The sequence below is a fragment of the Acipenser ruthenus genome, chromosome 14 (assembly GCF_902713425.1).
Source record: "Acipenser ruthenus chromosome 14, fAciRut3.2 maternal haplotype, whole genome shotgun sequence".
Lineage (NCBI taxonomy): Eukaryota > Metazoa > Chordata > Actinopteri > Acipenseriformes > Acipenseridae > Acipenser > Acipenser ruthenus.
Genome location: NC_081202.1, coordinates 27,089,986 through 27,104,243, shown reverse-complemented (window position 1 = coordinate 27,104,243; position 14,258 = coordinate 27,089,986). Strand labels below are relative to the sequence as shown.

Genomic DNA, 14,258 nt, shown 5'->3' with positions numbered 1-14,258 from the left:
GCCCCTCAAACTGGTGCATTGGTAAACTTAAATGGTTTAGTTTTTTTTCTCAACTTTTCTAATGGAAAAGCCAAAATTAGGAACTCTTGATTGAATTGTATATTAAACATGTAGATTATTTACATTGATGAAATGTAGGTTCTTGCTTTTCCTTTTTATTTAGTTTCGACATTGGCACCAGGCCTTATTTAAAGTTGATAGTATGCCTGCCGTTTGGCATTAGGTCTCAGAAGCATCATCACAATCATGAATCAGAATGTAGTATTCTAAATATTTTTACCTCTGTCTGAAATACACATTCAAATGTGTTTTCACACTGCTTGTGGTACAAATGGAAAACCTGTAACATGAATTGTATAGGTTATACCTGGTTACTATTATTAAAAAAAAAAAAAAAAAAAAAAAAATCTGTATCCTGTCTTTCTTGCCAGCCATGAAATCTTACTGTTCCATCTACAGTGAAGGAAAATTGCACCATATTCCCTTCTTACGTCCTGGAAGTGTAGGCTCAATTGGGGGGGTTGTCTCTGAAATATAGTCCCAAACACTCAAGTACTGTATTTGTACATTTACACAAAATATAATTAAACAATTCTTATATGTTGGGGTACAATTGTGTGACCTAGTGGTGGGCATCATATGAACATTTTATGTTCATATGATATTGTGCATGTAAAAACAAATATAATCACACAATTAGAATATCATATTTTATATAGAATAAATAACATAAATTAACTGATATTTACATATGAAAAGCACTAACTTAGACTTAATGATGCTTTGCTTCATAATATCCATGGAGAAAAACAAGGTTGTTATATTTTACAATTCCATCAGCCATCTCAAACCAAAATATTTCCATACTTCACTGCAGACTTCAGGGTTGTTAATTTTCAAACCATTCTGTAAGTAATTTAATCTTAAACTGCTTTGAGTATAAATACTGACTCATGGCACCACGAAGTATTAAGTACAGTGTGTTGCTGAATTTTGCATTATTTTTAGATTGTGTTTTGATGTTTAAAAAGTACATCTCGTTTTATCACATTTAAACCACGGCCATTAAATAAATTAATAGCAGAAGTAATCGCACAAGACAAAATCCAATGAAACACCGACGCATGCACATATCTCTAAATAATGCAAATTTCAGCACAACACCGGCAACACTTTACAGATGGCCAGTCGTGACAAACATAATGCAGCATGCAAATAGCACTTGGTACCAAAATGCCAATCAATGGAATAAAAAGGTTAAATAATAACCAGTGTGTGGGATTTCTTGGTCTACGAGACTGACGATAGGTATGTATAGGATTTGTTGTATCTTAATATAAAATAAACTTGATTATACTGCGTTTGTGTTTTAGCAGCATTAGCAATAAAAACTATGTCTCTGCGAGCGTACAAGAATTTATTTTTTAATCCCACAATATGGAAATTATCGATATTTCTCAAATCCATTAAAACAGCAAAAAAAGAAATTAACTTCTGTCAGCTGAAGCAAGGGGTAGAAAATAAAACAAAGCAAAACAACTTTCAAAAAGCAATTTCACCTTTGAATTTTATTAAAAGGACTAACATGAAAGCACATGAGATTTTTACTCAATATTACAAAAAGAGTAACATGATTCAGTATGAAAAGAATCTGCCCCCTACTGTGCAGACGGAAAAATCCTCTTTTTTTTTTTACATAAAAGGAGCCAACAGCACCACTTTCTGCATGCTTTGCTTTTTCCAATTTTAAACTTGGACAAAACTCCAAACAACTAATATACAAAAAAATAATAAAAAAAAAAACACAATTTAATACCTTTAAGTCAGTTCCTAAAAACACAGCGATAACAGATCTGACCAGATTCAGTCCTGATCCCACGTTTACTACTCATAATGTTTTAAGTTATTATTTTGCACTGAAAAAAAGTTACAGCAGCTGGCTTGTCTGTCTTCCACTGATGTTGCACTCCAGCTTTGTTAACTCTGCTGTACTTCCTCAGCCCGGCAAGGATTCTTGGTCCAAAGGGAAAGGGGGATAGGTCATGAAAACTGGATCTGCTGCACGCCGGATATCTAGAGTAAAGCAAAATTACAGCATTACAGCAGTTTCACTCATATGCAGGACTGAAGTAATTTCAAAAGCAATCTAAAAAGTCACCAGAAAACATATCAGAATAACATAGAAGTGTAAATTACTTTTTAGTTTTTTTTATTACCAAGTTTATAAGTACTCTTATATATTAAGACTGGGTTTACTTTCATGGACCAAAAAATATCAGAAAAAAGGCTTCCTTTCTTTGAGTTCTTGCTTTATACTCTTAGATCTGATTACATACAGTATGAAGCTTCATGTTAACTGCATTACCTGCAAATGTTTCTACATCATTACAGTTCAGTGTGATCTTTAGAAGGTCTGACCAGATTCCTGTAACTGAGTGTTTTAAGATCTTTACCTGTTGATATGAGGTTGTATATACCATTACATTTTGTTGCTGGCCATCTGCAGTTATCAATCCAGCAGGCAATTGGTTAGCTGAAGTACAAAGACAAAAAGCAACTGCTTTAAAATCAGGGAAAAAAAAAACAAGAACTGAAATAAAACTACTATTACCCTACTTATAACTAGTACAATAAATATGTGCATAAGGAGTATAGACCCCCTGCTGTGTACTTAATTCTTGATTTGTTAACAAAATGAATCCTTAATCCTCACATTTATTTATTTATTTTTTTAAATCATATTGACTTGGACGACAAAGTTTATTCTGGCCCTTCAATTCAAAAGGACCCAGCAAAGCAAGCTTACATTATTAGTGTAATTGAAATTAGATTTTTGTTATGCCTTTATTTTTCTGCAAACATTCAGGGCCCCGTTTCATAAAAGCGATTTGCATGGACTCGCAGTCGCAGGTACCACAGAGATAATTAGATTTTCACCTGAAACTGGCAACAGCCAGACTGCAACCATAAGTATCGACTCATACTACCAGCTGGCTGTCAATATGGCAGAGAAATCAGAAGCGAAAGAGTATTTAGGGACCGGTCAAATCTTTTTGATGCACAGACAGCCTCAGAATATCAAAGTGCAGATTGCCAAGAAGGGAGATAACTAATCGGTGCGATTTATTAGATTATATAGGTTAAATCTCAAATACCAATATTGACCCCTGCTGTGAATGAGCACCTGTACATATACAGGAAAGGTTTTCATACCATTAATATTCAAGCCATCTCAGATGCCAAAATGTCTGTGTTAGATACTGTCATTCGATACCCTAGGAGTACAAATGGCAGTTTCATTTGGACAAATTGCGATATAGCCAATTGCTTTGCCAGTATACATATTGGTAATGGATAGCTTTTGGGAGACAGTGGGTAAGATAATAATAATAATAATAATAATAATAATAATAATAATAATAATGCATTTTATTAACAAGTTGCGTAACACAACTATTGATCTATTTTAATTATTGCTTACTTAGATGGATAACAAGACATGTTTACTTACATTAGGTCAAAAGTAGCAGGAAGAGATTCGCTATCTGCTTTTCTTTTTGGCTTATATCCAATCCTCTCTCAACAAGCAAAAGCTACTTCACCAATTATATTTAGAACATTGTTTTTACTCCTTAGCGAGGTCTTTTTCATCACCATTCGTTTCCCTTCTTAATTTTATTCTGCTCACTAGATTTATCCATTTCTTTCTTATTTCGGCTATTGTTCTCTGCCCACCCTCCCCTCAACAGTGTTTACTGCATCTGTGATCATCTGCCACTTTTTTCTTTTGTGACTAAACTTCCCTACAACAGAATAGAACGGATTGGTGTTGACTAACCATTTAAATAATTGTATCAATTTCTTCTTTCGAAAAAGTGGCTTTCCTTGGCACACCTGCCATTACATGTAATTACGTAATCTGTCACTGTGCTAAAAAGTTGAATACCGTACTGATTTCTCAATGCAGAACGTTTATGAAACAGGCCCCTGAAGTGTTGCTTGCTGTTTAGCTACAGTCCAAAACAGTAGTTTATATTCAATATTCATGCAAGTATCAGTTCAGTGGGTGCTGTGTGTGCAGTCATGTCAATGTACAATATATTATCAATGTACAGCAGTGGACTCTTTGGCAATGAAAACAGGAATTCTTGATAAGACTTTTTTCTTGTTCCTTGAAATTAGTCTTAAGGAGAATTGGCTGTATTTTTTTATTTTTTTTTAACAATATATTTGAAAAGTAGTACTAGTTTGCTTTGGCTTATACTTACTGAAGGACTCATCAGTCAATTCGTCCCCGAGGCCATCTGCAACTGTAACTGACGTTACAATCCCTTTCTCTCCTTTCATTGCCTGAAGAAAAATATAACAGAGGACCAATTTAATCTTAATTGGTCATTACCAATTATTTATTTAGCCTATTTAAAATCTATATAAATATCCCAAAATATAGTTAACTTTGTGTCCGATTTTTTGTGTCTTTAAACCCAAGACAACTAAGGCCCCACACAAAGGTGTTGGAATCGGCAGCACATACTGACAGAAAAAAAAAAGTGAAGGAAAAAACAAATATGTTCTGAAACTCTTGCAGGGGTATTTTGACTGCTGGGGTGGATCTTTAACTGATGTTAACAAAAGGACACTAATATACAGCACCTCTCTGAACTTCTGCAGGTAGAGTTTGAGGGGTTCCACATAGCTGTCAAAGCCGAGGGTGGACATGGCAAACAGGATATCCTCCCCGTTGATGGTTTTACGTTTTTCCTGGTGGCATCGCTCGCTGGCCTCTGATGTAATGAAGCTGATGAACTCGCTCACACATTCCTGCACACACTCCTTGGCATCTTTAGCAATCTAAATATCCAAAATAAAAAAAACTGTGCATTAGCTACTCATTTTAACATTTAGACTATATTATGGCTAAATCTCAACTTATGTTTGGGGATTTATGTCCAAAAGGTGCACTTACAAACAAGATCCCACATTTTCTCTTGTGGAAATGCATTTACTAGGTTGACAAAATGTCTTTATAATGTCTACTATGATTTGGAAGATATGCACACTTTTGATTGAAAAAAGTAGCAAGGTTATTATACATGGTTAGGTTACCTTCCCAGTAGGGGGTATGGCATTCTTCATTATCCTTGCAACGTTGGCAATCGGAAGATAGATATCTTGCTCGCGGAAGCCATCTTTGCTGCCAATGCCATCTTCATTGTCATTCATTCCATCATCTCCATCATCTTAAAAAAGCAACCAGGATAATCCCTCTAATATATTTGATACCATCTCTGCAAACTTGTCTGTCTTCCCACAGCAGACTCATGTTCCACACTGGACAATTAAATATAAATATATAAAACTACTGAACGATAATAGCTAATTTCATAGCCCCTGATTAGCACCAGTCTTGGATTACTTTACTTAAATTAGGTAGGTAGGTGGTCAAAGGTTAGTTCTAATCTGGGTCTGTGAAATTTAAAAGGACTTGAAGACATTTAAAAAGACGTACAGTCAAACGGCTTGTCACTGAATTGAAGTGTCTTTTAGTAATTCTGAACATACATCTCTATCACAAAGCATATATTAGCTCAAAGAGCCAGCTACCCAACGTTTCAATTATTATTTGCTTATTTAGCTTATTTACCTTTTTCCAAGGCGATTTACAGAGACTAGGGTGTGTGAACTATGCATCAGCTGCAGAGTCACTTACAACTACGTCTCACCCGAAAGACGGAGCACAAGGAGGTTAAGCGACTTGCTCAGGGTCACACAATGAGTCAGTGGCTGAGGTGGGATTTGAACCGGGGTCCTCCTGGTTACAAGCCCTTTTCTTTAACCACTGGACCACACAGCCTCCTTCAATATGTTGTACACAACTTTCTGAAGAGGGCACGTGTTTGAATCAAAACATTGGAGGTATTTATAGGTTTTTTACAGCATGACAACTAATTATTTATATTCAAATCCATGATTTATTCTTACATGATGTAATGTTGTTCTATATATTGTGTCATCACTAGCTTTAAATCTGTATTCTAATTAACATTAGTTTATATAAACATATTTATATTATCATGCAATGCCAGCTCTGAGGATCAGCCTTGATTTAGCTTCCTCAGCTCATTAGCATGCACAACTTTTGAATGAATTTTGTTTATTTTTATGTTATATATTTATTGGAGTTAGTTAATTATTTTCTGTTGAGTCCCACTGGCATAATCGTGTTCAGTCTATTTATCCATTTACTTTCTTTTATTCTTCTATATGTCGAATTGTCTAATTTTAGCTGTTCTAATACTAGACTTTGCATCATTTATGTCATGTCCTCCACTGGTGAAGTGCTGTACTATTAGTTCATTTTTAAAAAAAAATGTATTTCTAATTAATTAAAAGTGGTTGTGAATTATTTTATATAAAGTTGTTCCAGTCTCTCCAACATATTTTATTTCATCACATTTTTCACAGGCTATTCCATAAACATTGCTATTTTTATAATAGGTATTAGTTTTTAGTGGATATGTGTTGTTCTTATGTTTAATTATATTTTTACTTTTGTCCATGTATTTAAACACTTTACTAGTGCAAGTATTGGTAGAACCTATTCTGTCAATTATTCTTTTACGTTTACTGTGAACTAAAATATCACCTAAATTAGCTTCTCTTTTGAATGCTACAACTGGGGCCTTAAGAAATACTTTTTCCATTTTTTTTTTTTTTTTTTTTAATTATGTCAAATCCACATGCGTTTCCAAACTATCTTAGAAATATTAGGCAAAAGTTTACAGTAATATATATATATATATATATATATATATATATATATATATATATATATATATATATATATACACACACACCTCCTGAAAAGGATAACACAACTTTTGCAACAAAAGCTATCTACCCCACAACTAATACAGAAGCACACTAACACCAGATCAGGACAATCATTTTTACCTTCTTGCGACTGCAGCACATAGTGACTTCCACCAATATAATCACCAGCAATCCCTAACTGGGAGGCATCTGTTGTTGAATTATCACCGTCCATCTAAGTGGGTAAAATGGAAGATAATATAATTAAAACACACTACAAGAGAACAACTAAACTCTACTATGATGACAGTCGCGAATTGCAGCCAAGTGGCAGGGAGAAACATTTATGCATTTCTATAATTAACAGCTGTATACTGTTGTGCAACAATCTTCAATTAGTTTAGGCAAAATGGTGAGCAGACTGGAATTGTAGGTCAATCTGTATGTGTCTTTTACCTTTTTTTTCCTCATTATGGTGTATTTGGATTGATATACTTTGCCTATGGTCATATTTGTAATCGTCCTTAACTTAGAGTACCGGTATGTGTTTGTTTCTTTAATACAGTATTGTAAGGCCCATTTAGCATATTGTCTATTTTTTGCTTACAACGGATTTGAGGCATAACAACCCCAACCCAGTATTGTGCTTACATGTCTGGATGATAATAAATTTGACTTCTACTGTTTCTAAAGCAAACTGATATACCTCTATGAACAGTATTTAAAGCATAACATTTGCAGTTCACAATAAATTAACTCCCCACCCCTACATATTACCACAACAACACTTGAGTTACTGTATCTAAAAAGAAGGCCTTAAAAAAAAAACTGTGGCAAACAAAGGACCGAGTATTTTTGCTTTGTTAAAATGAAGCAAGAACACACAACACTAGCGTTTTCACTGAGAAGTGTTTTTTTAATCTAAATTAAAACATGCGACACGAATTATTTTGAATCGTTTTAAGTTTTAAAAAAAGGACGGTTTTACTGAAAAGCGGGAAATATTAAAAAAAAAAAACGCTTTTGAAGAAATAAAAAAATAAGCAGAGTGCAATGACTCTACAAACATCTACATACGACGTAATATTATTTCGTAACAATTAGATCAAAAACACAACAAAACGAAGTACAAGTTATGAATGCAGTACCACGAGTAAGAAAGGGAGAGTACATCAACTCCAGGCATGTTCTCACAACGCAACAAATATGGAGACGAAACAACAAACAAACAAACCACTCATAACTCACATAATCTTCCAAATATGCTTCTTTTTAATCATTTTGGCGATTTTTTGGCTGGTACCTGTGTCTGACTCTTCTGATAGCATGTTTTCTACACGATTACAACACAAAGAGATTCTGAGACCTACCAACACGGGCCTGTTAATAGCGGAAACCTAAACTGTAGAATTTAAAAACGAAAACTTTCTCATTCTCGTTTATTCTATTACTTCCTGCTCCGAATGTCATTGTGAGAGACAACAAACAAAAAAAGTCAGAGACGGACACTTCCATTCGAGCTAAAGAGAAATCGGTTAGCAATCATTGGCCGGAGCCAGGCACTAACCTCCAATGCAGCCCTGGTTGGTTACCTTCTCAAAACGGCCGTTTGGTTGGACAGAAAATGGCTGCGAAGGAACCAGTCCCAGCGCTGAGCTTGGCATCCTAGAGTAGTTCCTCCTCCTTCCGCCAGGGGGACTGTTCCATCAATATCCACACCCTCCCACCGCTAGGGGCCCACAGAACGGCGCGATGTGAAAATGTGTGTCTACCACACAGCCTCAGCGCAGAGAGCTTCACGCCTGTGAATACAGTATCGCCATTCACTCACCATTTGCCAAGGAAGCTGTTCTGTGAATCTAGCCACACTCCCACTGCGCAACAAATTACGTCTCGTTGTCTACGGCGGTTTTCCAGTGAAGGTGTGTGATCTTTGTTTCAACCCACCGCTGTTACAGTATCCAGAAGTGCCTTCTCCGCACAGAGTTTAAATTACCCGCCTACGTTATATGCAATGGATGTACTCGGATTGTATGCTTATATTATCGTCAACCAATCAACTTATAAACATAAATGATCTCTCTATTTTTTGTCTCACTTTATTGCACCCTCCATGTGTTATGTCTCAGCATTTGTCACTCATTATGCACGTGGTAATATAAGCCCTTTGCAGGAGAGACTTGCACATGCGCGTATTTCTTTCTTTTCTTTTTCCGGGATCAGAGGTCAATGGGTAACCACTGCACCTTTTAAATTTAGCTCAGAGTCCGTCGACAGGAAGTCGGTGCAGATAACTGGCATTGTATCACAAAAAAATAAGATTTTTGTGAGCAAAATCTACCGACACGCGTTTTCAACAAAGCATGGATTTTGCCTTTCCTATGCAAGTTACAGTTACATACTAATATACTTCCACTCATTCCAACATTCTTCTCTGTGCAAGGTCTCGAGAAACTGGACACTGTTTCACTCTGCAGTGTCACATCAAGATCCACTATGGCTTTTTACACAGCAATAGTAGGCGTTGGCTTATACTACAAAGCAGCACAATTATTAGTCGTTTTTCAACCCGAAAGAAGCACCGTTCTAGAGTTGTCATAATTTCTGGGTCAATTTCGTTTTGCTATTCATTAATAGGTATTAGCATTTATATTTCTACAGTACAAATAAACAAACAAGAATACCACAGAAAAATATGGACAGGGCAAACAATACAGAAACATGGCTAGCCCCTATCGCATAGGCACACTTGCCTCAGTAAGTGCACTGTGCTTACAGTTTGTGCTGTGCAATAATACCATTTGTAGATTTCTGACCAATGTCAGTAGCTAAATAAATAACATCATCCCTGAAGTACAACGACCAAACCTGGCTCTCAGATTTTTTTTATCCCTTTTAAAAATATTCCTCATATCATAAATCTTGATATGGATTCATTTTACAAGACCATGTAGATTACACACCAGAAACGCCAACGTTGGCAGGTCTCAATTGTAGTGCCAAAAAATCTACATTTCACATTAACAAAGCCTGTTCAGAGTTTGTACTTGCTTACATGTGTTTGTTGAATAATTTGGAAAAATAAAATGGTGACTTGCTGCATTTTTGTACAGAACAGATTCTGTGGTCTGCGCAGTTACTAATGCTCCAGTCATACTTTGGTTCAAGGCTTAAGGCTTAAGCACTGTTTTTTTCCTCCTACAGGCCATAGATTGCTGTTCCCATTTTTTTTATTATTACTTTTAATTATGTCTATACATCTCTCTCTCACACACACTCTCATTTGTTTGCTTGTTTTGTGCTAAAAAACAGATGGATATCAATAAAGATTAAGATGTATATATATTGTGCCCGTTCCATGCACATGTTTTTGTACTTGTAAATCACATTCAGTTATTTATTTAAATAACTACTGGGGAGTGCTATGTATGCCTCTGTGGTTTAGGACATTCATTTTCTGCAGTGTCCTCAGTGTTATATTTTTATGATTTCTTTTTTTTTTTCATGTGTCCTAAAAAGATATAACATGTGATGTGTTTATTATGGGAAGTTTTCTTAACGGGAAGTTAAGTAAGGGAAGTTTTTTTTTTCTTCTTTTTTTTCGTGCAATACAAAATCTGGTCACCATGACACAGCCATTTGTGCCTGTGTCCTCATGGGAGTATTTCCCTTGTGGAACATAAGATCTACTTACACTATCCTTATCACAACCAGTCCTATATCACTGGTGCAGGCTGATGAGTCGTTATGACAAATACTTTATATACACTTGTGACAAAGTGGCTGAGTGGGAACAGGTGCAGGAGTGATGCAGTGCAGTAATTAAACAGACAGAGCCTTGTAATCCAGTTTGGAACAGTGAACTTTCTATTTATTCGAGGTCTGGTGACCTAAACAGTAATCCCCTGGCAATACACAACAATGTGTACTACACTGGATAAACAATAACGGGATTGCAGTCCCAACTAATAAACACAATATCTGACCCACAATAATACATTCACGGTCAGTCCTGGGTCTGTGCAGTAGTGTTTTTGGTGGGTGATACAGGTTATTTAGTGACTGCTGATGAAGTGCCATTCCGGCTTAGTGGTGGCCCTCTGCAACAGCTCCGGAACTGTGTTAGCTGTCTGGTAACGTGCAAGACAAGACAAGACAATAACAAGACCAAACAAACTAAACACTCACAATACTTCTTTTGATTAGGAACGGGGTCTCTCACAGTCCTTCTCAGTTTATTTACACAAACCAAAGCGAAGGAACAGATTGCGATTCTCTGTCCCCTTTTATGCCGTCACCCATGACCCCTTGGTAAACGAGTGCAACCGCCTCTCCAATCTGTGGCTGCCACGTCGTTTCCCTTCCAGGTCAATGCGTTCTTGCAGCAGAGTCTCGCCTTCATTCAGACTGGCCGACTGCCCGACCCTGGGAAAGAACTGTCAGACCAGCCCGTCCAAAGAACTCTGTTCTCGCTGCTTAGTGCTCCCACAGGTCGGGAGGGAGATTCACAACCAAGAATCATTGTATTTCTGTCACAACACTATATAGAATACTAGTTGTTGGCTATATCTTGTGAACAAAGAGGTGAACATGGTAAATATGACTGCTTCCGATCCCCAGAGGATGTCCTACTTTGGCCAATGTGTTGTCAGGGTGGGTGGATTTAGGGTAAAGAAGTAGCAGTTACTTGAACTGTGAATACATATCATTTGTTGTATAAATGCACATTATTAGTATAAATCAAATTATTTTGACCTTCTATCAAATGCCTACAATTAAATGTATATTTTATTCATGATACAAAGCAGTCCATCAGGGTTGTTTCATGTGTTACTATATGTTACAAATTATGGCCTGTGTTTCATGATATTTATTCTATGGAGCATATGAAGAAATCTTATTTGACGTAGATGTGTTCTTTAAATACTGAATATGTTTTCTTGTATTGTTTTCTATGTACTAAAAGTGTAATAAAATCTGGAGAACACAAACTTAAGAGCCACCTGTCTACAGAAAGCCAAGGACTCTCCTGCTTCACTCAAGATCACTCAGATCAGAGAGATGGGAGGGAGATTGTCCAAAGCTTCCTTGGCCAAAACAAGGTCATGATCTTTAGCATCATAACATGCCACCTTTCAGCACAGGTACAATGTGATGAATCCACAAGGCCTAGTTTATTGTCTTTTTTCCATCTGCCACTGGAGTACCGCTGAAAGCAATTCAAAATCAGTCCTGCATCAGGACAGCTGCAGAGCGATGAGAAGCATGGTTTGAATTTGGACTGGAATGAGAGAAAATGCTCCAGTCCAGTCACTCTGATGGAGAAAGTGTGATAACAAACATCCTTATCAGAGAAGAGACACACGGTCATGTAGGGCTAGACTCATGCAAAACTGAAAAAAGGTATACAGGGTGATGAAAACAATGAATGCTTAAAAGGGCATTTCGAAGTATTAAGGAATATGAGAAAAGCTTTCTTTTCCACACAGTATTTTGTGAATTTCACTGTAAACATTTAACAGCAGATTGCATTCTGCCCTGCAGATGGAAATAATGGCAGTGCGAATGGGCAGAGGTTCAATCAAGTTGTTCAGCTCCATCCCAGTGGCAAATGGAAACGCGGTTCTAGTGTTTGTCTGTGAGAATTTGACCACGGGCCCTGTTTATAAAGCTTGAACTCAGTAGTTAATTAAAGAATGCTTTTTCAAAACCTTGTGTGTGTGTGTGCGTTCGTGCGTGCATGGGTGTGCGTGCGTGCATGCGCATGTGTGTGTGCATGCGTGTCTGTGTGCGTGTGTGGGTGTGCGTGAGTGTGAGTGTGTGCGTGTGTGTGTTTGGGTGGGGGGTATATGTTAAAAGGAAACCATTTATCATGTTGTCCCTATACTTCTGCGTGAACTCCATTAATATCACGGGGTTTCTGTTTATGTATCCAGTGGGGTGATGTGGAGGACCCTGTCCGCTGTTCAGTAACATCACTTTCTTTTGCACAGGTAAAGGAGCTATTCAGATCCATGGAAGTCCCATACTGTGTGCTGGAGCTCGATCAGAGAGGTAAAGAATAAGTTTGTGCTCTAGATGACTCATTTTCTAATGCACTTTTTACAGTATCGTTTTGGTATATTTTCTATACAATATTTTCGTTTTTGTTCAGATTCTAGATACAATGCACTACCATATGTGTGAACTGTACAGATAACTTTGGAAAATTATGCTGTTACCTGCCAAGTTTCATTGATCTATGTTGCATAGTTTTCTGTGTGAAGTAAATGTGCACTTGGAGCAAGGGGGAGTTATTCCCAGTTTTCATGTACTTTGCCTTCCCAAAATGGTTCAGATTACAAACAATCACGATCCAAATAGTAAACATAAGTTATACATCTGGAAGTAAACTAGTTTCAGATACAGTTACACACCTGGCTGGGAGCTTTACTGTATGTGTAACAAGGAAGAGACTGGGCACGAATCGACATCCATTCACACCACAAGCGAGTGACTTAACCACTGTGGACAGGTGAGTGGTGTATATTGTAGCTCTATGTCAGAAACAGGGAGAGTAATAATAGCCACAGCTGTATTGTGGTGATGATTGTTTTAGTGTGGTGTACATGCTAATTGTGATAGGTAAGATTGACTAACCCCTTTAATCGCTGCTACCTAATTATAAAATGACTGTTGTTTTAGATCCCAGCTGTTTCTGTCCCTCAGTACAACCTTGAATAAACCTTGAAGCTGAAGCAAAGCCCGTAATTTATATCTTTAATTATAATATAGAATACTCGTGGAAGAGTCATTTGTGGAAACACACTTCTGTAGTGCAGTAATGCATCTCATAAAGTCAATATTGCTCTTTCTCAGTGTTCTCAGTGTACTGCTTTTGTTTCTCAGAAGCTTGAACTAAAATAACTCCAAAAAATCAATGAATTGATTGTGGAATGAATGCTAGAAAATCTGTCCCTTAAAAAATACTTTTGGGATAAAATAGCAAGAAAGAAACTTCAGCAGAACCATAAGTATACCGCATCTTCGTAAGGTAAACATATTGGAGACAGTTTAAGTGATTGTGGAAGCCAAGGTCCTGATTACAACAGATTGCTAAACAAGAGAGCATCAAAACTAGCAGTCTTATTCACAGCCATTTTAACCTTGTTCTTGCCAGAGTAATGCGGATGGTGATAGCTAAGCATTGCAAAGCTCTTTAAATCGTGTTAAAAGTGAGCAGTTACCTTGGGATTACACACCAGGTTCAGACGCAATAATTGGACTTATGTATCCTCAGGCGACCTGACACTCACCGTTTCAACGGTGTCAGGAGTGCTCAACAGAAAAGAATGCATAGAGAAAAATATTGTATACTGGCCATGGGCTTCGGTTTTGCCCAGAGCAGTAACTAAGCTTTTAACTACCGGGGCATGCAAATCTATATATATATATATTGCATGCAC

At 36.9% G+C, this 14,258-nt stretch overlaps 1 protein-coding gene across 5 annotated transcripts; it reads right to left on the bottom strand.

Moving 5' to 3' along the window:
- Positions 1–1,549: 1,549 nt before the first annotated feature.
- Positions 1,550–9,016, bottom strand: LOC117419520 (nuclear transcription factor Y subunit beta). Of its 5 annotated transcripts, none has more exons than XM_034032317.3 (7): positions 8,645–9,016; positions 6,955–7,048; positions 5,107–5,240; positions 4,654–4,851; positions 4,269–4,350; positions 2,454–2,533; positions 1,550–2,073 (listed from the first exon to the last, which is right to left on the bottom strand). In XM_034032317.3, exons 1-7 carry the CDS (start codon positions 8,645–8,647, stop codon positions 2,041–2,043), a joined length of 624 nt encoding a protein of 207 aa, XP_033888208.1. In that variant the 5' UTR covers positions 8,648–9,016; the 3' UTR covers positions 1,550–2,040. The 5 variants fall into 5 exon arrangements, with proteins under 5 accessions (XP_033888208.1, XP_033888209.1, XP_033888207.1 ...); XM_034032318.3 differs by lacking the exon at positions 8,645–9,016 and adding an exon at positions 8,381–8,638; XM_034032316.3 differs by lacking the exon at positions 8,645–9,016 and adding an exon at positions 8,406–8,638.
- Between the last annotated feature and the right edge of the window lie 5,242 nt (positions 9,017–14,258).